Source organism: Moschus berezovskii, chromosome 6 (assembly GCF_049115385.1).
Source record: "Moschus berezovskii isolate FMDL1 chromosome 6, NW_MosBer_1.0, whole genome shotgun sequence".
Classification (NCBI taxonomy): domain Eukaryota; kingdom Metazoa; phylum Chordata; class Mammalia; order Artiodactyla; family Moschidae; genus Moschus; species Moschus berezovskii.
The window spans coordinates 65,048,969-65,075,434 of record NC_142465.1 but is presented as its reverse complement, the minus strand read 5'-3'; the positions used below and the strand labels follow the sequence as shown (position 1 = coordinate 65,075,434).

At 45.4% G+C, this 26,466-nt stretch overlaps 2 protein-coding genes across 14 annotated transcripts in view; one reads left to right on the top strand and one right to left on the bottom strand.

The window, feature by feature from the left end:
- CDK17 (cyclin dependent kinase 17) overlaps positions 1-19,434 on the top strand; it is a 131,310-nt gene extending 111,876 nt beyond the window's left edge. The window contains exons 18-21 of one of the 11 annotated variants that reach the window (XR_016037631.1): positions 6,803-6,869; positions 7,012-7,148; positions 8,162-8,286; positions 8,883-8,965. The gene's annotated coding sequence lies outside the window, so the exon portion shown is untranslated. Of the gene's footprint in view, positions 1-6,802; positions 6,870-7,011; positions 8,966-19,096 lie in introns of those variants that run through there. The other 10 variants (XR_016037630.1, XR_016037629.1, XR_016037626.1 and 7 more) reach the window with 10 other exon arrangements.
- ELK3 (ETS transcription factor ELK3) overlaps positions 141-26,466 on the bottom strand; it is a 68,944-nt gene continuing 42,618 nt past the window's right edge. For all 3 annotated transcript variants that reach the window (XM_055394755.2, XM_088837125.1, XM_055394754.2), the window contains exons 3-5: positions 15,871-16,650; positions 7,254-7,376; positions 141-1,360 (exon numbers count right to left, since the gene is read on the bottom strand). In XM_055394755.2, the coding sequence (XP_055250730.2) occupies positions 1,262-1,360; positions 7,254-7,376; positions 15,871-16,650 (1,002 nt within the window). In that variant the 3' untranslated portion in view covers positions 141-1,261. The remainder of the gene's footprint in view (positions 1,361-7,253; positions 7,377-15,870; positions 16,651-26,466) is intronic.

The window sequence follows — 26,466 nt, the reverse complement described above, 5'->3', positions numbered from 1 at the left end:
GTGCCTGCTGATTTTTTTGAGGGAACAGAAAATGTTTCTATTATCACTGCTCTAAACTACACAAAGGATTCACTGCTTAGTATTGTAGATTGTTACATAATAAGTTCAGTTCCACAATGATAAGGTTCCTGAATTTTATATTTTATCAATTTTCCTTCATTCTCACCATAAACAGTAATACATAAAGCAGTGTATCTTACACCTCAATTTCCATAACCAAGGCTTTACCCATACACATGAAGATACCTGGTATTACAAAATGTTTTCTTTGTTACATGTATTCATCACCAGTCTGTGAACCTTTTCCAAAGCATAGGATTTTTAAATGTTAATTATAGTTTCTGGGGTTCAGAGAAACCCTAACTTAGATACAGTAAATGCATCAGAGAGGTATGATTCTCAATAGAAAATGGGAAGAACCAGGTTAATTTTTAAAAAGAAGAATGTGCTAACCTAGGAAATATTCCAGAGGCATAGATTGAGTGAACTTGATGTAGTTTTTCCATCTCAGGCTTTTGTGTGGAAGGAGTCTCAAAGATTGTAAACAGGAGGCTAGCCTTTCAAGGTTCATTTTTCAAAAAATGCACTTTAGAACATTCTTTTATGAAAGTTTATTGTCTAAATATGGCTTAGTTGTTTTTTTATAAAAACATTATATTGGACATTATATTCACTGAATTTCAGTTCAAAAGAGGTTCTAAGGCAATTCTCATACAGTTGAAAGCCAAAAAGAAAAGTAATGAATGCTTTCATATTGCCTACTTGTGAGAAATAATGAAATTCTACTAGAGAGTTGTTTGATACTAATTTTTGTCTTTCAAACATTTTCTCTTAATACTAAAAATATATATTGATAATTTACAATAAACTAAATGCAAAGGAAGGCACAGCTGGTTATAGTGTATATAAGCACAGTTCAGCATTTGCAGAATTAAAGAGGAAAAAAGCTTCACATCCTTATTACATTGAAAACCATTTAGAAAAGTTCTTCACTGTCAACAGTGTTCAACACTTAAGAGCTAAGAAGATATAAAAACAAAAACATTAAAATTCACTTAATGCAAAACAGATTTTCATATATACTTGAATATAAAAAAGTTTTTAAAATGCTAACATAAATCTAGACCATCCATGTTATGAAAAGTGCAAACCAAATTAACAGACGGGTTTCACAACATCCTTCTCACGACACAGGTAAACTAGTCCATGGGGACAAATGGTTTCATCAGTTAATGAGTCTTTAAATTGTGGCCAGATGTCATCAGGATTTCTGAGAGTTCGAAGAAAGCAGTACTGGAGAAGCAGCTCTGTCCAGACTGGGGATTGGCACTGGCATGTGGCCATTAAGCAGTGTTGGGAACTGTAGGGGCAAAAGATGTTTACAATAATTATTGCAAATCCATTGGGAAGACTGGAGTTTCTAACATTCCTAGACAGGCCACAGTGGACCAGTTCTCTCATCACCTCTGTGATTGATAGAGGTCAGTTGCCAATTTTTTAAAAATTATTTATTTATTTTTGGCAGCTCTGGCTCTTCCTTGCACTGTGTGGGCCTCTCATTGCAGTGGCTTCTCTTGCTGCGGAGCTCAGACCTTAAGCATGTAGGTCTCAGTAGTTGTGGTGCTCGAGCTTATTTGCCCTAAGGCATGTGGAATCTTCCCAGACCAGGAGTTGAATCCACGTTCCCCACATTGCCAGGTAGACTCTTAATGCCTGGACCACTAGGAAAGTCCATGTTGCCAGTTATTTTACAGAATGAGTAACTGGAAGATGACACTGACATCAAGATTACATACAGCAGAGGCTAAGGCTTAGAAAACATGCCAAATTATTTTATGTGCGGAGGCTACTAGAAAAAAATACATACTTTGTATGTGGCTAACGCATGTTCTAATAGTGTTTCTAGAAGATTCCGGTCTATTCAGACTGATCATTTGCTTTACATATTAAGAAAAATCAATTTTGGAAACTAGGAAACTCTTTGTATATGAATCAGTAATTTCTCATATTGCATTTTGAAACTATCAGTTTTCCAGAGTACTACTGATGTTTTTCAGTAACTCTTAAAAATGAGGAATGTTTTTATCTTAAGAGATTCAGAAAACAATATCCTTAAAAATATTCTAGTTAAAATGATAATACCAAACCAAATAGATAACCCATAAGTGCCAAAATTTATAGTTAATTTGTCTTGTTGGTAACTAAGATGGGACAAACATATATGCTTTGATGTTTTTCATGTCTAAAGTATATCAGCTATACTCCCTACTGAACACAAAATACTTAAAGACCTCCTTCTAAAAACACGATTGTTTTGAAAACTAAGTTTTCCTTGTTGAGGACAAGATGAGTCACAATGATCTCTTGGGCTGTCTTCCAGTTTAATTCTTACTTAGTCTATATACTGTGCTTTGTGTACCCAACTTTTTTTAATGTCAGTGGCAAGGGGGTGGTGCTATTAATTACTATTTCTGTAATGGTTATCAAGGTTTTCTTTCCTGACACTTTGAATTTTAATGTTATATAGAATTTTATCCATTTCATCTGGGGTTATCAAATCTATTTACATTTAGCTTATACTTTACTTTTTATTTAAGGTGTGCTCCTAACCACTATTCCCATTGATTAAGAGTAGACACTGGAAGAAGAGCAGACTTTGAATTCTCATACTTGTAGTTTATTTACATCTTCTCTCATTTTAGTTGTTCATCCTACTGGTGTTTTCAAAAGTTTTGGTTTTGTTATTAACCTCTGTCCCCTTTATTTCTACATACGCAAGTGTCATAGTTTCCCTTGGTTAGCCTGACCTTTCTGACACGTTTCATACTCCTGTTGCCCCCTCCCCCCCCTTCCACACACAGTCCCTTTTCTTAAATTACAGCATTCCCCAACTTTTCTCTGCAGCCTTCCTTTCCCCTGTACTGTACTCAGCAAACATTTCTCGATGCCCAGTACCTCTTCCCCACTCTCTCTAGTCAGTAAGAATGGCGGTAAGGAGCATGACACTAAACAAGAATCAGGGCTCTACCACTTGTTAACATGGGATCTCGGGCAAATTGAGCAACATCTCTGGGCCTTAGTTTTTTTTTTTTTTTCCTTATAAAATTGGTCATCTTTTCAAATAGAGCTATTGAGACTATTAAATAAGGAGCCATGAAAAGTGCTTTAGAACAATGTCTGACATACGGTAGTCCTCAAAAATTGTAGCTGTTGTTATCAATAGCATTCCCAGTCTTTTAATCACTTAGTAATGCTTGCCTCTTCTGATTTTTCACTAATTACTCCTTCAGTTCAGTTCAGTCGCTCAGTCGTGTCCGACTCTTTGCGACCCCATGAATCGCAGCACGCCAGGGCCTCCCTGTCCATCACCCAACTCCTGGAGTTCACTCAAACTCGTGTCCATTGAGTCGGTGATGCCATCCAGCCATCTCATTCTCTGTCGTCCCCGTCTCCTCCTGCCCCCAATCCCTCCCAGCATCAGGGTCTTTCCCAATGAGTCAGTTCTTCACATCAGATGGCCAAAGTATTGAAGTTTCAGCTTTAGCATCAGTACTTCCAATGAACACCCAGGACTGATCTCCTTTCGGATGGACTGGTTGGATCTCTTTGCAGTCCGAGGGACTCTCAAGAGTCTTCTCCAACACCACAGTTCAAAAGCATCTATTCTTTGGTGATCAGCTTTGTTCACAGTCCAACTCTCACATCCATACATGACCATTGGAAAAACCATAGCCTTGACTGGATGGACCTTTGTTGGCAAAGTAATGTCTCTGCTTTTTTATACCCATCTAAAAGTCATCCTCTCAATTTTACCTCTGGGAATGTCTTTTTCACTCTTCTTATGTAAAAGGTGGTTCTCCCCTCAGAATTTGGAGTGGTGTAAATCTCATGTATTCCCACCCCTTACTCTTTCTGCCTTCTGTCCTCTTTCCACACTATGATACCAGTGATACCTTTCTAAAAGAGAGATCTTACGTTATCTCCAGCTTTAAAAGGCCTCCCATGGTTTTCACTTAACAACTCTTTAGTATACTTTACAAGCCCCACTGCTGCTTTTCCAACCAGTCTGTCACCCAGGTCCCTTCCAGAACAGACTATGTATTTTCATATCCAAACGATGCATATCTGTTCATTTAGAATGTACTTCACTCTGCCGTGATCCTGTCCCGTCTTCCCAGCTCAAATGTCCCTTCTGCCTTGGGGCCTCTGTTCAGGCCCCAGCTGGAAAGAGCAACTCCTGTTGGGTTCCTGGAGCACTGTGTTTACACACCTGGTATTCACGTGTTGTATATCCCCACAGTCCCTGCCTCAGAGCTTTACAAGTATTTTCTGGGATAGATTTGTTGAGTTAAAAATTACGGAAAACTTTCTCAGTTGAAAATTACCTTGTATCGGTACCTACTAGGTATATTCCAAATTTGATCAAAATCTGTTTCAAAAGTGGAACAGACATCCTAAAGACAACCTTAAAATAGTAAACAGTCCAACTGGGAACCCATCTCACTTTATAAACCAAGGTGTATATTTAGATTCAGTACAGTGTCTTTGGCATCTCTCTTTATGTGTCTCAATTACAAAGCATACCTCTTCTAGAAAGGCTTGTATCTCCACTCTCCTGCCCTTGAAATTCTCAGTATCTGCTATCACTTACTAATAAAAGGAAGAGACCCTCAGTGCCAGAACTCCTCCTCAGCCTTGTCAACTGTTACCGTAAGGATTCTGATCTACTTTTTTAATCATAACAGGAAATTTGCCAGCATCATAGGCCAAGTTTAATTTTTTTTCCAACACATTCACATAGCATATGTGAAAGAGTCTTGTTATTTTTAAAGTTACTTTCATTAGTTTAAAAAGCAGTACTGTTGATAGTAATGTAAATTTGAAAATCATTTGAAATGTCTGATTTTTTTAAAAAAATGATTCTTACCACGTTATTTTAACCATTTTCAAAACTGCAAATTTCAGCTTTCACTAGCTCAGTCCTCTTATACATAGGAAGAGAAGTAATACTCTAAAAGGTACAAAGTTATTTTTCTTTAGTCTCACAGATCCCAACCCCAAAAAGAGGGCCCACGGCCATGCGACCTGTCAGCCATCCACACCTGGTTACGTTTTCCCATTCAGGGTTGTGTTCTGAATGGCTCCAAGAGAGAGGACAGGCCCAGGTTGTGAAATCACAGTTCTGAGCAGATAGCCGTTAAGTGCAGCTTTTCTTCTGCAGAATTCTAAATGTAAATCAGGAGCCACTGGTCAGCAGTGGTTCTGAGTGGGGTTTCTGAAGCAGCAGCAGCATCTCTAGGAATGTATTAAAGAATGTTATTATCAGGCCCCATCGCAGACCTTCTGAATCAGAGACTCTAGGGGAGGGAGGGACCCAGCCAGGTGCATTTTAACACACCCTCCTGGCTGAGTCTGCCATGTGTTGAGAACCACTGGTCTACAGTACAGAACTGCAGTCTACAGTAGTGACTGAAGGGATATGCATCTTGGCCAATTCCCAGAGCTCCTGATACCTTTTAATGTGTAGAATCCGTGAGGAGATGAATTACTGTTAACTGTCGGGAGTAGTGGGCTAGAAATCTCCAAGAATTCTGGACCAGTAGTTCTGGAGGGTTTCCTTGGGAAGTCACCAAGCCCTGCACAGTCAGGTGGTAGGATTTTCAGCAAGGAGGGAAGTGAGAGTCCATTCATTATTCACATATATCTCAGGAAACCTAGAAAGGCCTTGTGTTAGATTCCAAGATTAGGGTAGGATTACAGGCCCCACTGCCCACTGTGGAGCTAACTGACTACGCAGCACACGATCCTGTCTGCTCTACTCAGGAACTCTGCTGCTCACATCTGGAGACTTCCAAGAAATAAGGTCTTTTAGTTTCCCCACCAAAAGATCACCAATCTAAAACTTGGCTAATTCTGCATTTGCTCACTGCCTTTTCCTATTGCTAGTTTTTGTTTCTTTGCCTGAGTTAAAATGGCTAAGAATTAACACATTGGCTGTGCATGACCGTATCTCAGTTTCTTGTAACAAGAAGGAAGGCCAGGAAGAGAAACCTGATAACTGAAGCATAGTCACATCATGACACCCTACCTCATCCCTACTAGGAAATCAGAGAAGCAAGATAGTAATCAGAATCTCTCTAGCTCTACCCTTCTCCCAAGGAGACCCTAAATACCAGCATGTATAGCCCCTGGCACAGAGACGACTGTTAGCCTTGACAAACGAATAAAGAAAAGCACTGGAGACGTGATCTTACTAACACTTAACTTCCTTAGACATCGCTTCTCTCGGTGAATTCTGAGGCATCCCCTCCTTTAGTCAGTCAGTGGTAACTGCTGAGCATCTTGTGTACCAAGCAGTGTGCTAGATGCCAGGCATACACCACAGCAAACAGGTGCAGTTCTGGCTTCTTGAGGGCCCATTGTTCAGTGGGGAGATGGTCAGATGAACAGGCAGTACAGAGTGGTTAGTGCTAGATGCGATGAGAACCAAAGAACAGCAGCTTGAGGTGAGAGGCAAGGTGAACGAGACGGACAAGGTCAGAATCGGGAACAGAAGGCGTGTGCACATCATCCAGTTTTGCCTCATTCCTGTCTCTGGGATCCTTTCTACACTCACATGTTCAGACAGTAACATCTTGGTCGGTGAGTCAATCTTTGGGTCTCCAAGAGGAAATACCAGTTTCCACATGATAGCAAGTGATGCTACTGCAGGTTTCTAGTATGGAGATGACTAATGAATGCACTTACCTGGTACAGGGAGTTTACAAGACAAACAGCTGAGACTTAATTCTATTTTAATCAGATCCCTGGATGCTTCTTTTTTCTATTATGGAATGAGGAAAACTTGATTCTGACTCTCAATTATGCAGGTAACTTTGCTATTATTACAATGTAGAGTTCATGATTTTTATCTTTGGTTACTATACTAATAGGTTAGTATGTTAAAGTCTTTATGAGATTTTATAAAATATAATTAAAATTTTTTTTCTTATAAATTTCCCATTTTCATAGTTAGTGGGAACAATTGGAGAACTTATTGTTCCATTTATGGATAGCTGACATGCACACGACACTTCAATGAAAATACCTGCCTCTGAAGGTTCCTTTTGCAGCCACGTTAACATGAATTCCTTTTGGAAACTTACACAGTGAGTTCTGCCCTACATTTAGAGAAAATGTTACCTTGCAGGATTTATCAAGGAAACACGTCCCTTAGAAATTGCACATGTACAAGTTCATTTCTAAATGCTCACCTGAAACAGCGTGCTTGGCCCTTGCAGCCGGGCAGGACTCAGTGGAGCAACTGGACTAAGGCTGCTCCAGAAATGTATGCTGGACAGCAGTGGACTCGGGGTCAGAAGCAGTCCGTTCGGTGTCTGGGAAAGAAAGCACACAGAGGATTGATCCCTATATCGCCAGTTCCCATTGTGGTCAACAGTGTGGCCGGGGCACCAGCCACAAACCAACCTCATCATTTTAGGAAAACCTGACGTTGTTATTTCTGCAGGGCTGTGCAGTTTAATTTCCTTCGGTGCTAATTGTATGAGCAATTTATATTACAAAGAATGGAAAAGTTACCTTCCTTAACCACTCTAGTAGAAAACTCAAGTTTGTAACAACCTTTGTCCAGCTTTCTTCACTTTGCTCCCCCTCATACATTAAACAAGATGGGTGGCACTAGCAGTAAATACTCCACCTGCCAATGTAGGAGACAGAGATTTGATCCCTGGGTCGGGAAGATCCCCTGGAGGAAGAAATGGCAACCCACTCCAGTATTCTTGCCTACAGAATTCCATGGACAGAGGACCCTGGCGGGATCACAGAGAGTCCAGATATGACTGAGCACATATGAACACAACAGTATTCAAGCAAACAGGATCCCATGAGAGGGCTTTGTTTTTCCTTCTCTATATTAATTTTTCTGCAGTGGACATCCAGTACTTGGGCTACACACATACATTTTTAAAGGGCCTCCCAAGCTTCACTTTCCCTATCAACAACCCTTTAAATACTTTAGAATCTGCTGCTAAAATACCCTGTAGCAGGTTCATGAAAAGCTCTGGACTGAGTTTACCAGATTTCACTCTGGATATGGGGCTGATGAGACTTCATCTCCCTAGGAATGGCTCAGAGGGAAACAAAATCCGTTCTTGTCAAATAGGATGTAAAGCCAAAATGCTGGGTTTCCTGGGAGAGTGCCAAGGATGGCATTTGCTTGCATACTCGCAGCAGGAGTCCTGGTCTTCAAGCCAGCTAGAGTGCAGAAGGAACAACCCACCCCCACTGGTAAGCCTGGCTGGGTTTTATTCTCAGCAGAGACAAGCTCCTTGTCCAGGGTGGCTGTGCATCTTAGGGACTAGGAAGAGCCCCTCTGTAGTTTCGTGATGTCAATGAGGTGCTCTGTGGAAGAAGGGTGGCGAGGGCGCCAGCATTTCAGATTGCATCATGCTGCATGCAAAAGTGTTTTTTTCCCCCTAGAATTGGCTTCAGCAGCTTTGTTAATTATCCAGAACATTTGGCTTAAACCTAAATGGAAAGGTCTGCTCTGTTCTGCAGAAAGGAGATAAACATCCAAAGGTTCTCAAAATGGAGCTGCTGAAAAGACTTGAGTCTTTGGTTCCACAGCATTTCCTACATATTGAATGACCTACGAGGTTACCCAAAATACATGTTTTGGGTAAATTTCCCATTTGTTCTAATCCAAGGTAGTTTCGTAAACAGGCCAGGCCATCTGGCCTAACGGTTCAGACTTGGCAGTTCTGCATGGGCTCTACTAGGGTTCCAACCTCAGAGCAACTACTTATGAGTTATGTAACAACCCCTCTCTGCCTTGGTTTCCTAATCTGTAAAACAGAAAAATGCCTACATGTTTTACATTACAGGATCATCAGGAAGAGGAAATGATCTGTGTAAAGCTGGCAGATTAAAGAAATGCTCAATAAATGTTCAAGACTGCTATCAGTAATTAAGTGTATTTGACTAACTGTATTAAAACCCAGCCATGGGAGAAGTCCTCAACTGTATCAAGAACTGAAACAGACAGACCAACCCAGGCAGCCAGTACCGTGGGTTCCTCTCAGTTGTGTCAGTGTCAGGTCTGTAGCTCATCTGATCTGAGAACTAATGTTTGCACGTCACTCAAGCCAGGTTCCAACCACAGTATGCCACATTAACATTTAACCAACGTGTTCAGGGCCTCCTAGCTTACCTACCAATGAAAGTCACAGCTCTAAAGAGACAGTGAATCCTTTAAACTACAAAACAGCTTTCTCATCCATAGCCATAAATATACATCCACTCCCTTTTAACCTTCTGAGCAATATGAGGTATAGAATATATTTTCGTAGTCTAAATGTCATACCCATGTCTGGATTGGAGATGTTTGAACATTTGTTTCTAAGGGATACAGGATGTACTCAGAATATAGTAGCCTTCTGTTTCTCCTATTTAATATATTTTAAATGTCTTCTATAATATATGCAAATAAATACTGTAAAATGACTTCATTCACTCCTCTCCCTCCCATCCCTGTTCTGGCTGAAGATTCTATGGCTGCAGGGGAAAATCTAGTTGGTTACTCTTTTAGGGAAAATTTCTATAAAGCCTGGCGTGAGTTCTCTCTCACCGTGTGAGCTTTCAGAACCTCTCTCCACAAGCTCCTTGAGCCCCAGAGAGAGGCTAAAGAAAGAAGCTACCAGCAAAATGTGTGCTTTCTCTTCCTTCACTAAGAATGTCTTAGCAAATGGGGTCTTCTGAGTGGCAGACAGGAACTTCCTGACCCTGTCACCTGCAGGAAAGGAGATGCTCCTGGACCCAAGGGCCATGGGTGTTCATTTCCAAGGGGAAACACCCTCCTGTCAGGACCTCATGTCATCCTCCCCCCTCAGTTCTTCATTGAATACTGAGTCTTCTAGAAAACCCACACATCTGAGCTAAACTGAGTGAGCTAATGTTGTCCAGACATGCCCCTTCTGAGTGCCCTCTGACCACCAAAATTCCGCCTCCTGAAAAGAGACTTCTGTTTTCCCCTCAGCCAGATGGCACGAACTTACCACCTTGCCAAATCCGGTGTGTATGACTCCATTTCTATCAATAGTACCACCATATATCTACCCACTCAGCAAATACTGACAGAGTATACAGTATGTATCAGGTGCCAGAGAAACAAGACACTGCCCCTGTACTCACAGCCCATCTACAACCCAGCATCCCAGGCAGTGAGATGCAGAAGCCTTCCCCCGTCTCCTCGCCGCAACCTCTGGGCATGGCCTGGAGATCCTTCCTTGAACTGACTCTCCTGTTTATCCCCGCACTTCCAGTCTTGCAGCACCCAAGCCCCCATCAACTTAGATGGCATTTGGCAGCTGCCACCTAAACCAGTCCAGCTGTCTCTGGTCTCTCCCTTCCAATCTATTCTGAGCACTGCCACTGAATCAATCACCTTAAGACACTGTTCACAGTTTTAGGGAAGAGAAGAATTCAACCTAGGACTTCCCTGGTGGTCCTTTGGTTATGACTCTGCACTTCCACTAAAGGGGGTAAAGTTCAATCCCTGGTTGGGGAACTAAGATCCTGCATGCCATGAAGCCAAAAAAAAAAATTCAACTTCCCTTAGCCAAAATTCTAGGTAGGCCCATAGCAGCCTAGAATGTGAATCCCTGCCCCTACTCTGCTCCATGGGTCCCGACTACCACACAATGCTGACCTACTAGTTCTTCAGCAATCATTCCAAAACCTCCATGACCCCTCAGCCCGCGGTCCTCTGGGCGAGAGCCACTCCACAAAGGATCTCATCTATTTCCATGGTTTTTAACCATCCTGTAACCACCTCAGACTCTCCTTAGCTCCAACTGCAGCTGGGTGTTTCTTCTCAAATGTCCTCCAAGCTCCTCAAACTCCACATGGCCCAAACTGGACTTGGAACCTTTCCTCCCATGAAACTCAACTTCTGCTTACCCCTGACCACTCCACACCCATCACCTGTGTGTGTCAGAGCCATCTCCTCTGGCCTCATGCCACTCTCACAGCCACAGGCCCTCACTGTCTTTTCACCCGGAATTTTACAGTCATCTAACTGCTTCCAGCCTCACCCCTCCCTTGCCCATGTCTTCAGGATGATTTCTAAAACAGATCTCACCATGTAACTCAGGCGCCTCCTCCCACCACCTCCCTTACCTTTGGAATGTATCCACCCTTCTTACTGAACTACCTGCCCTAATGCACAAAGCTGTTGCACATTTTTATGACCACAAAACCTTTGCAACATCCCCATCCCCAACAAAGTGAATACCCTCTTCCTTAGTATTCCTTTTACACCTAAACATTCTTTGTGTATGTACTGTGTCCAGGATACTACATTTAACCAACCTAAAAGTAAGTTACGAGCTTCCTCCCAACTCACAAGGGCTGCCTAATTCACGTTTGCATCCCCAGCTCCAAGCTAAGCCCATGACACGTGACAGGTGCTCAGTTTGTGTTCACTGAATTGAACTACATGTTCTTCCTCCTGCCCCTAAGGTCCCTCTCTGCACTGTGCTGTCATGCATGTGTACACCTTGTCATAGCTAGATCCAGCAACAAAAGGTCAGGAAAGTAGGCACTTGTCCTTCCTATGATGTGCAAATAATGCTCACTACTTGTCAACAGATTCTAATAAGAATCTTTGTTTCCCTGACTTACACCTTCAGCAGCTCTTACTTTCCCATAAAAACAAATTCCTTCCTCCCATGAAACTCATACTCAAGGGACTTCTGGCCTCTGAATTCCTCAACTAGTTCCCTGGGCCCTCCATAATTTCACACCACCCTAAATTACTAATTGTTCTCTTTCTTTACCTATTGGCCAGCCAGCCTGTAAGCTTATGGGAGCAGGAACTGTTTCTTGCTCACCTCTCTATCTCCAGGAGCTAGCTGATGGTTGGGCAGGTTGTAGCAACACATATCTCTAACCTTAATCTCCCATGGATGCCAACGAAGTCCATGACACTGCCATTTTGCGGTTAAAAAATCCTCAAAAGGTGATAGTGAACCCCTGGAAACTCCTAGAGTTGTCTGAATTCAAATAAAAACATGTATTCAGCAACTTTCAAAAAGAAGTAGAGTCACAAACAAGTTTCTGTAGCGCTGAGTGTGCTGAAATGAAGAAGAGGACTACTCTATTGGCCCAGGGTAGCTATGGTAAGAGAGGAAAAGACAGAGAAAGAAGAATGGGAGGAGTCAGCAATCTGTGAAGGATCTACAGAAGAGACGGGTTCCGGGGTGGAAAGAGAGGGGGCAGCTATCACGACTGGTTCATCCTAGGCACCCAGAGCTGGGGGAGAAGCAAGAACCTTCAGCTGGAGAGTCAAGTCACACACAAGTCTACCAGCAACATCCTCTACTGCCAAGTTCCTAAAGGACATCCTTCTCCTGCAGGACCAGGATGGAGGAAGCTGTGGGCTGGCCTAGGGCAGTGTTACAGAGGGGGATGAAGTGGGGGGAGGAAAAAACATTTTCCTTTTGTGATCATGGCAAAAGAGACAATTGAGAAACCACCCAGGGCTGAGCCAGGACACAGTCTACACTCATCTTACTCCCAGTTCCCACCTGATGATTTGGGTTCAAGGTTGTATATCCATCAGGACATGCAGAAAGGAGCTTTTAGCATTTCAGTCCTCATCAAGCTCTCTCTACTCAATTAGTGGTAATCCACAGCCGCTGCTAGTAAAACAGCCCAGGGCATGCATGCTCAGACTCTGATGGTATGAGTTCACGCCCTGGTGCCCGCACATATCTGAGTTCAACATCTTAGACATCACATGGGAGATGAACAGAGGTCTTAGCATAAAGAAAGGGACAAGTGATGAGCCACTCATCTGAACTAACTACATTGCTGAGAGAGGAGGAGGGAGAGACTAGACAGGAGAGGCAAATGAAAGGAGGGCCAGAGGACACCCAGGTACAGATAACGCGGAAAAGCAGAAGTTCCAGTTGGCACCATTCAGGTTTCCACGTTATTTTGCTGGGAGCCAGGAGGGTCTCACATCCCAGCTCCTCCCCGACCTCCCATCTCAGTTTCTGTAATTCATGCCATCAGAGAGAACATTCTGGTTTTTCTAGCAACAGACCAATACGACCTCTACAGCCAAGCTCCAACTGCCTTACTCCGTGGCACCCAGCTGGCCTTTGTATTCTCATTTTTTTCAGTTCCACATAGTCCATGCTGGGGGTGCCTCTGGGTGATCATCATGTCTGTCTACATTAGTAACTGTGGTTTCTCAAAGGCTCATAAAGAGGAATCTCAACGGCATTTCATACAGGTCCCGGGTACCATAAATGTTCTCAGGAGTGGAGGCTGTGATGCTGGGGGACTGGCAGAACGTGGACTTTTTTCATGCCCATCATGTAGGCTGAAATTTCGAATCTGAATTTGGGCCTACAGGAGGTCTGTGGTGTAATACGGTCCTGGGAGGGAACTGTAACCACATGACCCTAAGCATGCCGAGACTTGCTTAATCCCACCCCTTCTTCCTGCCATGCTTCTTGCTGAAACTGACTGGGGATTATTCGTGGAATACATGACTAAATGTAAATCTTTCCTGGAATAAATACAAGTTCTTGGGAACTTCATTTTGAGGGTATCAAGTAATTACAGCACATTTTCATCTCTTGTAAAGCTAGCCATGAAGACAGACTGATTGGAGGTGCCCACAGGTGTAAACACTGCACCCAGCACACACCAGAGGGGAAAGTGGAGTTTCTGTGACAAAGTGCTAAGGTGTCAAGGTCCCCCCACCCACACCCAGGCCAGCTACACACATCCTCAGCCACAGTGCGTGGAACCTCCCTTCATTCCCCATGTCCTGGTCCAAAACCGCAGGGCCAGCCTGAGCCACTCTCCTCCGACACAGCTACCGGGCTGGCATGTGTGCAGAGATGGTGATAAACTCCCCAAGCAAGCACAGACTGAAATCAGAGCTGGCACAGGCCTGGCTCTAGATCTCTCTACACCTCACAGCTGGAAGCACAGGGGAGGCCGGGCAGGAGATTCTCAGATTGTCCACTCAAGCTCAGCTTCTCGGGTTATTTCTCTGAGCCACATCAGAGGCCACTGTTTCTGAGCCATTTACTTAGCGGTCGTTAGTCCCCAGCCAGTGGTGCCGAGTGAGGAAATGCCCCATTTAGAGCACACGTGCTCATTCTGACCTGTCACCAAGCCCTCGGCCAGCCCCTCCATGGCAGCATGCTCGTCACCACAGGCTCACAAGCCACGCTGACAGTCACTCCGGAGAAGGCCACAGTCACTCCGGAGAAGCCACAGAGAGGAAAAGGACCAAGATCTGCTTTCAGCTGCCTGCAGACTCCACAGACATCTCACGATCAGAAAAGGCCGGGCATTTTCCCAGCACATGTGCAGAGAGCATTTTACTTAAAGGGCGTGGATTCTGGAGCAGGCTAACTGGGTTCAAGTTTTCACCTCCAAGTCCTATTAGCTGGGTGACCTTGGGTGAGTTACTGGACCTCTGCCTCCTTTACCTCTGCTGGAAAAATTGGACAATGACAGTCATCTCCTTCATGGGCCTGTGATGATAAATAACTGAGATGCTGCGTGGATGGTGTTTACAACAGTGCCTGACACATGAAATGCTCAACTGTGCTGCTGCTCATGGTGGTGACAGCAAGGACACCCACAGCGATGGGGACAGAGAGCTCCTACCCGCTTCAAGCACATCTCCACCCTGGTGCCACCAAGTCACATGATTCTAAAACCCACCTCTCTTCCCACGGCCATTATCCCGTTTAATCCTCGCACAACCCTCTCACGGATGTGGAAACAGGCTCAGAGAGCAAGTACCCACAGTCACATTTCTACCCAGCAGTGTTGCCAGGAATTGAATCCAGGTCTGTGACCCTGAAGCCAATGAACTTAACTTCTGCCACTGAAATGCATCCAGTTTTCCAGGGGAAGCAGAAATACGTTTACCAGTACCTGCCCTGCCTTTGCCAGCTGGACGAGAGTGAGCATCTGAATAGTGTATTTAGAGGAAGAGGCTGCCTTCGTGGTGGAGTTAATGACACTGAAGACTTTTGTTGCTCCACAAGTTTGCTCCTCCCTCCCCTGTGCCAGGGACCTGGGCTTTCTCAGACCAGAAGTTTTTACTAAAGCGTCTCTTTCTCATCATTTGGTGTGGCCTCTGCATTGCTTTTTAGGGACTACAGGACAGCCCAGCTCCCCACTGATAACTGCAATGGCCGTATTGGTTATCATGTACTTTCTTATTAACAGAAAACAAATGGCTACTTATCAAGTGCCCTCCAAAGAGGATTCTGCCATAAAATTTTCATAAAACTCAAGTGCCTTCTGAAATGTCATTGGCCTGCTCAGCCAAAAAGTGTAGTGGCTCAGAGGGTAAAGAATCGACTTTTAATGTAAGAGACCCAGGTTCAATCCCTGGGCCAGGAAGATCCCCTGGAGAAGGTAATGGCTACCCACTCCAGTCTTCTTGCCTGGAGAATTCCATGGACAGAGGAGCCTGGCAGGCTACAGTCCGTGGGGTCACAGAGAGTTGCACAAGACTGAGGGACTAACACTGTCAGTGCTCAACTTGCCCTCAGAAATCAGTTTGGACCTGCTTTGATGGCCCGTGTGCATATTCCATTTTACATCACTTTAGGCCCCTAAAAGAACCCAATCAAGTGTCCCACCATAGCCGATTTCTCTTGTGTACACCTCTGTCTGGGTGTGATCTCCCTGTACAAAGCACAGTGATCTTGCTACAGGGGCCCAAGGATTACACTCTGAGGGGAAGACAGAAGTTGCCTCTCTCCCTGCCCTTTCCCTAAGCCAGTGAGTCTGTGTGCAGCCGGGATGACTGGACTCTACAGCTCTTACCTGGGCAGTGAAGAAGGCTGGGGTGAGGGATCCCGAGGGGAGGGCTGGGCTGTTGAGGGCGATGGAGCCGATGTCGGTGCCGGAAAGCACCAGTGGGGGAGCGGAGATTTCCAAGCCTTTGGGCTTTTTGGCCTTTGGGGGAAGCGATGGAGACCTGGTCTTGGAGCCCGACGACAGGTTCAAGGGCTCCAGGGAATCCGAGTCATGGCAGGCGGCCTCCAGGAAGAGGCTCCTGTGTTCAGAAGGGAGGGGCGAGTTGGGGGACAGCGACGGGGACCGAGACGAGGAGGGCGAGGCGGACGAGATGCTGGCGGCGTTCGGCAACATTAAGGAGGAGATCTTGGCGGACACAGACGAGGCCAGGAAGGCCTCCGACGTGGAGGGCAGGGACACCACGGGCCGGCTGACGTGCTTATCGGTTTTGTTGGTCACAAACCTGATGACAGTCCTGACTTCTTCCGCGGGGGGGCTGTCTTCCAGCTGCTCTTCCAGCTTCTCTGTCTTGATGGCCTTGAGGGGCTCAGGCGGGTTCTGCAGGGAGTTGATGGTGAAGGACGAGTACAGGCCCGAGTGGATGTACTCATTGCGGCTGGCGCTCTTGAGGGCGGACAGGCTGTGTCTGTGCGCCTCACGGCCCTCAGGGGGCGCCTTGCACTCGCTGTCCTGCAGCAAGAGGCTCTCCCGGCTGATCTCCACCGCATGAGGGTCCATTTTGAGTATCTCCGGGAAAGAGACAAATTTGTATACAAACTTCTGCCCGATCACCTTCTTGATGATATTCTGTGAACACAAAAGCAGACATGGAAAAGATGAGTGCCTCAGAAAAACCGGCTAAGAGGGTCATTCTTGGGGGGTATTTTGCAGGTGGGAACATCCAAACAGCCTTGATGACACATCTCAGCTAAGGCGTGGTGCACACGGGACTGAGGGTGACAGTGGAACAATCTGAGCCGCATTCCAGGGTCTGCTAATCACAGTGGTGTGATCTTTAGCAAATTGATGGTCATTTTGAGTTTCCTCCTCTGTGAAGTGAGGATTATTATACCTAGGAATATAAAACTCTTGCCATTAATGAAGCACTTACTGTGTCACTGGCGTTGCTTCTGCATTGGCTCATAGAATCTGTACCACAATGCTAAGAGGAAGGGACTATTCAACTCCCATTTTAAAACTTAGGAAAATAAGCTTAGAGCCTTTAAATACCCCACATAGCCACATAGTAGGTAAGTGATGGAGGCAGCATTTCCCCAACCATAATACAGTATTGTTTTACCGACCTCTGGGGCTTGTGAGAATTCAAAGAAATAATAATGGGAAAGCCTTCTATAAGCTGGAAAGCATTATAGAATGTAAGTTATTATCACCAAACACCACAATGTTTTCTTAAATCATGTAGCCTTTTTTTTCCCCTTTTTAATTTGCTGCCAAGAAAACTGCCGGAGGAAAAAACAAAGTGTCTACTTGGATGTTTAGGACATTCATACAGTATTTTAAGTTAATGTTATCTAATTCTGGCTCTTCAGTTTATGGCTCTCATCCTTAAACATTAGAATGTAAATGAAAACCAATAATCTCTGCAAATTTTCCACCCCCCCTCCTTGGGAGAATGGACTTCGTTGTAAAGGCTGTACTGTTCTTGAGGTTTATTAGATTGGAACATTAGCAAACACCAGATGCTTGCTGGCGGAGATACTCAAGGAAAACAAGGATGGTCTCCATTGAGCACAGAGAAGTGGCAGCGCCATCCTATGGGAAAAGGACTTCCTTATAAACTGTTCCTCCTAAAAGTTGGGTATGAAGGAGGGTTGAAAAAAACCACGTTGGGGAGAAAAGCTTTAAAAGTAGCCCCTCTTGCACTGTTGGCGGAAATGTAAATTGGTAACAGCCACTATGGAGGAGATCAGCGGCCAAAGCACTGGCGCTTCAGCATTAGTCTTGCCAATGAATATTCAGGGTTGACTCTTCACCAAAACTTTGGCCACCTGATGTGAAAAGCTGACTCACTGGAAAAGGCCCTGATGCTGGGAAAGACTGAAGGCAAAAGGAGAAGGGGGCAGCAGAGGATGTGATGGTTGGATGGCATCACCAACTCAGTGGACCTGAGTTTCAGCAAACTCCAGGAGATAGTGAAGGACAGGGAAGCCTGGCATGCTACAGTCCACAGGATTGCAAAGAGTTGGGCATGACTTAGTGACTGATAGAAACTAGGAATAAAACTACCATATGACCCAGCAACCCCACTACTGGGCATATACCTGAGAAAACCACAATTCTAAAAGACATATGTACCCCAGTGTTCATAGCAGCACTATTTACAATAGCTAGGACATGGAAGCAATCTAGATGTCCATTGAGAGATGAATGGATAAAGAATACACACACACACAGAGAGAGAAATATTACTCAGCCATGAAAAAGAACGAATTTGAATCAGTCCTAGTGAGATGGATGAATCCAAAGCCTGTTAGTGAGGTAAGTCAGAAAGAGAAAAGTTACTATATTGATGCATATATATGGGATCTAGAAAATGGTACTGATGAACCTCTTTGCAGGGACAGATGGAGATGCAGATATAGAGAGTGGACCTGTGGACACAGGAGAGGAGGGAGGGGCGAACGGAGGAGGGAATAGACACATGTGCACTGCCACGTGCGAAGCAGATAACTGGTGAGAAGAAGAAAACCGAAAAGTAGCTCCTACTAAGCACCTGCTCTGTCCTGGGTATTATGCACAAGGGATCCCACATGATCTCAGCGATGGGAAGCGAGGCACCCAGGAGCCACAAGATTACTAATGCTAAAACCTAATCTTGCTCCCATTTCCACACAAAGTTTCAGGGAAAGAATAAGACAGCCAGTTTAAAATTATTTCATATAAAGTTTTTTTTAAATGAGATAAAATTGTCATATAACATTGGTTTCAGGTGTACAGCATAATGAGTCAATATTTGTATATATTGCCAAGTGACCACCACAATAAGTCTGGTTAACATCAATCAACACAGATTTTTTTGTGTGTGTGATGAGAACTTTTAAGATCTATCCTCTTCAGTACAGTTCAGTTGCTCAGTCGTGTCCGACTCTTTGTGAATCACAGCACACCAGGCCTCCCTGTCCATCACCAACTCCCAGAGTTCACTCAAACTCATGTCCATCGAGTCGGTGATGCCACCCAACCATCTCATTCTCTGTCGTCCCCGTCTCCTCCTGCCCCCAATCCTTCCCAGCATCAGAGTCTTTTCCAGTGAGTCATCTCGTCACATGAGGTGGCCAAAGTGTTGGAGTTTCAGCTTTAGCATCAGTCCTTCCAATGAACACCCAGGATTGATCTCCTTTAGAATGGACTGGTTGGATCTCCTTGCAGTCCAAGGGACTCTCAAGAGTCTTCTCCAGCACCACAGTTCAAAGCATCAATTCTTCGGCGATCAGCTTTCTTCACAGTCCAACTCTCACATCCATACATGACCTCTTGGCAACTTTCAAGTATGAGAGGAAATTTAATTAAATTCCGATGTTTCTGATGATCAGTTTGGTGTACAAATATGTTTTTGCCTCCCCTCTTGTTACATTACCGCCTGCTAACTTGCCTTTGTCCTCCTTAGATGGATCCTCAAATCCCAGAAGTGAATTTATCCAGCAGTAAGAAGGATGGGCATAATTACCAAGCCACTGAGATTTTCAAGGAGGAATTCCTCAGGGCAGGCTTCTAACGGAGGGACACGTAAGGTCCCCAAGCAGCACCAGAAATCCCAATAACGCAAATCCTGGTGAGACTTGGCTCAGCACCAGCACACAAGAGGTTCAGACCTGAGTACATGAGATTCAAAGCTGGGCAGTTCCAGTGCCTGGGACCCTGGCCTGCTCCTATTGATTCCATCTGACCTCATTCTCACACTTAACACTAGCAGAGCTGAAAACCACCTTCAGAAACTTCAGAGAGATCTGATAAACCTAAAAGACCCCCTGGGCCTCATGGGCAGCATCTCTGCAGGTGACATACCAGGCCTGGGTAACTCACCCAGGAGAAATCAGTTCCCAAGCAGGAATGGGTTAAATAAGGGTGTCATTAGTGCCACCTGATCCACAGATATGAAAAGAAAGCATCCTGCCTGGTGTGTTCCTCTGCTAGAATTCTAAGGTATTTTTGCTTCTCACTCATAATATTTTTCTCCCTGGGGCAAAACTTCATTTTATTCTCAGCCAGGTTGAACACTCGTCTAAACTCAGGGAATCATTAGAGCCTAGATAATTACATAGAAGAAAAGAGAAACTGTATGGGCTGAATCCTTTCTTCTGGCAGGTCTTATAAATTCTTTAACAGAACCAACCTTTAATTTTATTGTGGGTATTCAGAACATAATGTCTGAATGGGGATTACACTCACAAGTAAACCAAGAAGTCATGTGGGGCTGTGACAAAAATGGTAAACGTGGTTGGAAATTGAAAGGCAAACTCAGAGAGACAGAGCTGGGCCTTGATGTGTTACAAAGAACGTAAGGGGACTTCCCTGGTGGTCCAGTGGCTAAGAATCCGCCTGTTATTGCAGGAGACACAGGCTCGATCCCTAGTCTGGGAAGATCCCACACGTTATGGGGCACAATTACTGTGCCTGTGTGTGTCTGGAGCCCACAAGCAGAAACCACTGAGCCCCTCACTCTAGGGCCTGTGTGCCACCGCAAGAGAGGCCACCACAATGAGACTCCTGCTCACCACAACTAGAGGAAGCCTGTGTGCAGCAACAAAGCCCCAGCACAGCCAGTGTTTTTAACTAAACAAAGAACTCAAGGAGTAAGGAACAACCCCCATGATAGTTAACTAAGAAATAAAATAGTGGCTAGTCCTAAGATAGACTGTCATCCAACCGTGAAAAGGAGTGAAGCACTGTCGCATGCTACAACATGCTTCAGATGAGTTCTGCTGAGTGAAAGAAGCCAGACACAAAGGCCACACATTTCACAGTGGGCTCCATTTATATAAAATGTCCAGAACAGACAAGCCTAAGAGATAGAAACAGATGAGTCATCTCCTAAGGGATGACTAGGTGGGATGGAGGCACTCAGGGGTGCTAGTTAAAAAATCAGGTATTTGCAGGCGGTGGTGGGTAGTGAAAATGTTCTGAAGTTGATCATGGTGATGGATGTACAACTCTGTACATAGGCTCAAAGGCATGACTGATATGCCTTAAACAGGTGAATTAGATAGTATGGGACTCATACTTCAATAAAGCTGTTTAAAAAAAACATGAATCTTACCCCCCACCCCCAGCTTGACTGAGGTATAACTGACGTAGAACATTGTGTAAATTCAAGGTGTATAATGTGATGGTTTGATACACATACACACACATAAAAACCACAAAACATTTACCACTATAAGGTTAGTTGACACAACCTCCACCCACATAATGACCATTTTCTTGTCGTGAGCAGATTTAAGATCTCTCAGCAACTGTCACTATACTTTACAGTACTGTTAACTCTAGTAAGCATGCTCTACGTTAGATCCCCCAGATTTACTCATCTCACTGCTAGATATTGGTACCCAATGACCAGCACCTACCTGGTTCCCCACCCCAGCCCCTGGTAACCATCAAGCTGCTCTGTGCTTTTCTTTGAGTTCAGCTTTTGTGGATTCCACACATAAGTGAGATCATTCAGTATTTGTCTTTCTCTGACTTATTTCACTTAGCATGATGCCCTCGCGGTCCATCCAGAACATAAGGAATTTGAAGAATTTTGGCATGCTGAAAGGGAAGATGGTGGGAACGTTTGTTGGCTGGATGGCAACTGCCATGACCTGCTAAACCCCACTCTGAACAGAAAGACAGAGACACTGCACAGGCCACTGAACTCAGCTGAAGCAGTCGGGGCCCTTCAGTAGCCGCTGCCTTGGTCAGGAGAACCAGCTGGACACCGAGAGGGCTTTTTAGGGAAAGGCAACCCAGGGACAGGGATGTGGAGATGCTGGAGGGAGCTGACCAAAGGAGAAAGAAACAGCTTCTGGAAACAGCCAGGCTGGGTCTTGCTTCTCTAGAAACTAACAGGAAAGATGGATTTGGTCTGGCTACCTGGACAATTTGAAACCTCTGCAAGGATAGAAGGCTTGAAAGGGACTGAGGCAGAAAGAGGGGAGGGTGGGATGTGTGAAGGAAGGCAGAGCCTGCAGGCCAGCTGTTTAGGAACCCAACTCCACACGAGATGTCTGCTCACAGGAGGAGAACCCGTAAGGAAAGCCCCCAACCAAGATCTTCAAAGCCAGCGATCCAGGTGGCTGGGGAGACTGGGAGGAGGTGTTCAACAGCCCCTTCATACATGACTTCGGTGCAGACCCCAGGATGCTATCAGTGGCATGTGTGTTTGAAGATCTTTCTTCAAGTCTCCAAAGCAAAAGTTTCCTTGCACTAGTTTAGCCTGGGAGGGGCTTCCTGAGAAAACACACAGTACAGGGAAATAACACTAGATAGTATTTGCTGACTAATAGGTGTCAGGCTGTGTACTGAGAACTTGACCACCCTCAAGTCACTGAATCCTCTGAAAAAGTGGAACTGTTATTACTCCCATTTTCGAGATGGGCAAACTGAGGCTCAGAGAATATAAATCATCCTCAATCACGAGCACGTGATACTTGGGCAATCAGACCCCAGAGCCCCTGGTCATAACAGAAGGTGACATAAGACTTGGGCTAACTGACACAGCCCAGAACATGAGAGCACTTGGGTATGGGCTCTTATTATGAAAAGTGATGAGAATATTTAGAAGTCTGTTTTTTCCACCCCTTCCTCCCAGGCTCACAAGTATTTGTTGCTGACAGTTGCCTGGTAACCTGACAAACGCTGTCTGTGTCTAGCTGGGCTGAGTGACTCTCCCAAGTGTGGTTTCAGAGCAACAGTTGCACACATCTGTTTCCCTCCACATGTGGGGTACCAGCCTCCACTTGTAACTTCCCATCAAATGTGCATTCACAACCAAGGAGGGCTCCTGACCCAGCATTCTGTGTGAGGTTACAGGCGACAAGGATGGGACCAGCTTCAGCAAAGGGGAAAAGCGACATTCATCCAGTACACCCCAAGAGGCAGTTCTAGAAGAAGTAGGCTCAGGTCTCCAAACCACTCCCTTCATCACCACTGCCCAGTGGGTGTTTTAAGACTGTAGGAGCCTACAGGGCAAGCAGTCCATCTGGGTCAGCACCTTGGTCGCCTTGTGCAAAGAAATCCTTCCGGAAGCACCTGCCACCCCTGGTCCTGTGAGAGCCTCCCTAGGTTACTTCACCCTAACAAGGCGGATGATGCTGAGAGAGTGGGTCCCATTTCCATTTCCCTCAGCACTGCCTGCTGCCCTGACAGGTTCCAGGCTTACTTATACAAATAGGTGTGTCCGTGGGTGTGTTCAAATATGTACCCTCATGCCCAACTCTGCCTGCTCCTCCCACTGAAGAAGGAATTTTTGTAAATAATCCCCTAGAGTGGAGAACTCAGATGTATGTTTATTAAGTTCCATAATTTTTGTATTGGCATGTGCTTTTTTGCCAGCACTTTTTATTGGAAAACTCCAAGACAGATACTGGGAGCTATATGCAAGGCCCCACAACTTCATACCTTCAGTGAGAGCTTGCTGTTTAATCGCTCAGTCACATCTGACTCTGTGATCCATAGACTGTAGCCTACCAGGCTCCTCTGTACATGGGAGTTCCCAGGCAAGAATACTAGAGTGGGTTGCTATTTCCTTCTCCAGAGGATCATCCCAGACCAGGGATTGAACCCGAGTCTCCAGTATTGGCAGGAAGATTTTTTTTTATCACTGAGCCACCCTGTAAGAGCTTCAGTTCAGTCACTCAGTCGTGTCCGACTCTTTGCGGCCCCATGAATCACAGCACGCCAGGCCTCCCTGTCCATCACCAACTCCTGGAGTTCACTCAAACTCATGTCCATCGAGTCGGTGATGCCATCCAGCCATCTCATTCTCTTCGTAAGAGCTTACTAAACTGTAATTCTACTTATCTAAGTCCCCAGCAAATGCCTGCTACATGTGTGGGCTCTGGCCTGGCACCCAATTCTGACACAGGGTCATGCGTGGGGCTTTCCAGTGCTCAGACTTCTTACCCAGCTTGTATTCCCTTCCAGCACTGCCCTTCCCCTGGGAGGAGCTGGTCCAGCTCTGAGCTCCCCATCAGCAGGGCTGGAGCTCTCTTGTTCCTCTACCATTTCAGGGTTGCCAGGGACTGCAGGACCCCTGACCCCTGATTTCACAACTTTCCTATCTTGTTCTCAACACAGAGAAATGTCTGAGGCTCATAACAATAACTGTCCTTTTCTGAACCCAACACTGGCAGCAGGGCTACAGAGGACAGAGTGGTGGATCGTTCCATAAATTCTTGACCTTGTCACAAGCGCTGCCACTGGGATGACAAAGAGCATTCCAGAGTCACGGCCTGAGGTCAAATGCTACCCCTCTCTCTTATCAGACATGTGCCTCAGTTTCCACATCTATAAAATGGGGACCAACCTACCACCCACCTTATGGGACTGAATGTGTAATCCACATAAAACTTGCAGAACGCACATGATAAGCCCACAATATATACTGGCTCTTACTGTTTTGATTTTTACACTCCCATTGAAGCAAAACAAAACAAAATGAAAAATCCACCCTCCCTCTGCTCTAATAACAACTGAAGAGTCAAAATTAAACATCTTAGGACCTGTGCTTATTCCCACAGGTCTGGGTGACAGGTTGATCATCTGGCAGACAGAAACCCACCTAGTTTACATATCTCGACCAAGGAAGAGAAGCAGAAAGTTCTATTTAGTTGGGTTCAGACAAGGAGGAAACTCTAGGCTTCAGTCCATCACGACTCGAGTAGCCAGCACTTGACGTCCACTGTGAATAAAACCTCACACCTGCCACTTGATTCAGGTCTGGGGGGAGGGGCAGAAAGACCAGCCTGAGGAGGGCAGAGGATGGGAGCGATTGCAGAATCCATGTCCTGTCAGAAGGCCCCTCAGCTTCGGCAGAGATGCCACATACACAGCCTGACAACTGGTGCAAACACTAACCCCAGCCTATCTCCCTGTTCCCTGATGCCTCTCAGAGCAGGAAACACACTGCCCAGGCAGGAGGGAACAGCCTAGCTCCACAGCATCCACCATGGCTTCAGCCCCTGAGGAGGATGATGCAAGCCAACTGGCCCTAAGTGCCCGACAACGAGATCCTGGGATGGGGAAATGGGAAGGATTTATTTGGGGGACATCTGTCTGTCTGGGCTAGATATCCTACATGAAAGGAACCTGTGGCCAGAAAGGGCAAAAGAAAGAAGCAAGCATTTCCAGGAACAAATCACGTGCTCCACACGCACTGCTGCCTTGCAAGATGGGCACTGTGGTCCCATTTTAAAGATGCAGAAGTCGAGGCTCTTGGTTGGAAGTGAGATTATATTCAATTTCCCAATCCACAGGGGTAGGTTAAATACTGGGTGGAGGAATTTCCATGGTCGTCCAGGGGCTGAGACTCTGCGCTCCCCATGCAGGGGGCCTGGACTGGATCCCTGGTTGTGAATTCAGCTTGGAGCCCCGGATCCCTGGTCAGGGAAACAAGACTAGGGGCAGCCAAATAAATAAACAAATTTTAAAATCCTCTTTAAAAAAAAGTACTGGGTGGACCTTATAATGGAATCCCCTAGGGCACTTTCAGAGGATAAGACATCATTAGCATTTTCCCATGTCTTTAAATTAACCGTCATGTCCAACTCTTTGCAACCCTACGGACTGTAGCCCGCCAGGTTCCTCTGTCCATGGAATTCTCCAGGCAAGAATACTGGAGTGGGTAGATGGTCCCATCTCCAGGGGGTCTTCCCAACCCAGGGATTGAACCCAGGTCTCTTGCATTGCAGATTCTTTACCTCCTGGTCCATCAGGGAGCTGATTGCCGAAGAATTGATGCTTTTGAACTGTGGTGCTGTAGAAGACTCTTGAGAGTCCCTTGGACTGCAAGGAGATCCAACCAGTCCATTCTAAAGGAGATCAATGCTGGACTGATGCTAAAGCTGAAACTCCAATACTTTGGCCACCTCATGCGATGAGTTGACTCACTGGAAAAGACTCTGATGCTGGGAGGGATTGGGGGCGGGAGGAGACGGGGACGACAGAGAATGAGATGGCTGGATGGCATCACCAACTCGATGGACATGAGTTTGAGTGAACTCCGGGAGTTGGTGATGGACAGGGAGGCCTAGCGTGCTGTGATTCATGGGGTCGCAGAGTCGGACATGACTGAGCAACTGAACTGAACACACACACACACACACATATATATATGTATATAAAAGAAAAATTAATCTTGGAAGATGTATAATAAAATTTGACAGAAGTAGGATTACCACTGATTTGTAATTTTTTAATCTGCATTTTCACACTAAAGAACTATGTTTCCTATGTATTGCTTGTCAAACTCAGAGAAACAATCAGGCTCTAAAAACCTTAGGTGCCCAGGATTATGCAGCTTGTGACTAGAGGAGCTGCCGGTGAACCGGCTATCGTCCAGAGCCCAGATGAAGCCTCCTCTGTCCCACCAGCACACCCTCTCCCAGAAAGCAGCTGAGTCGG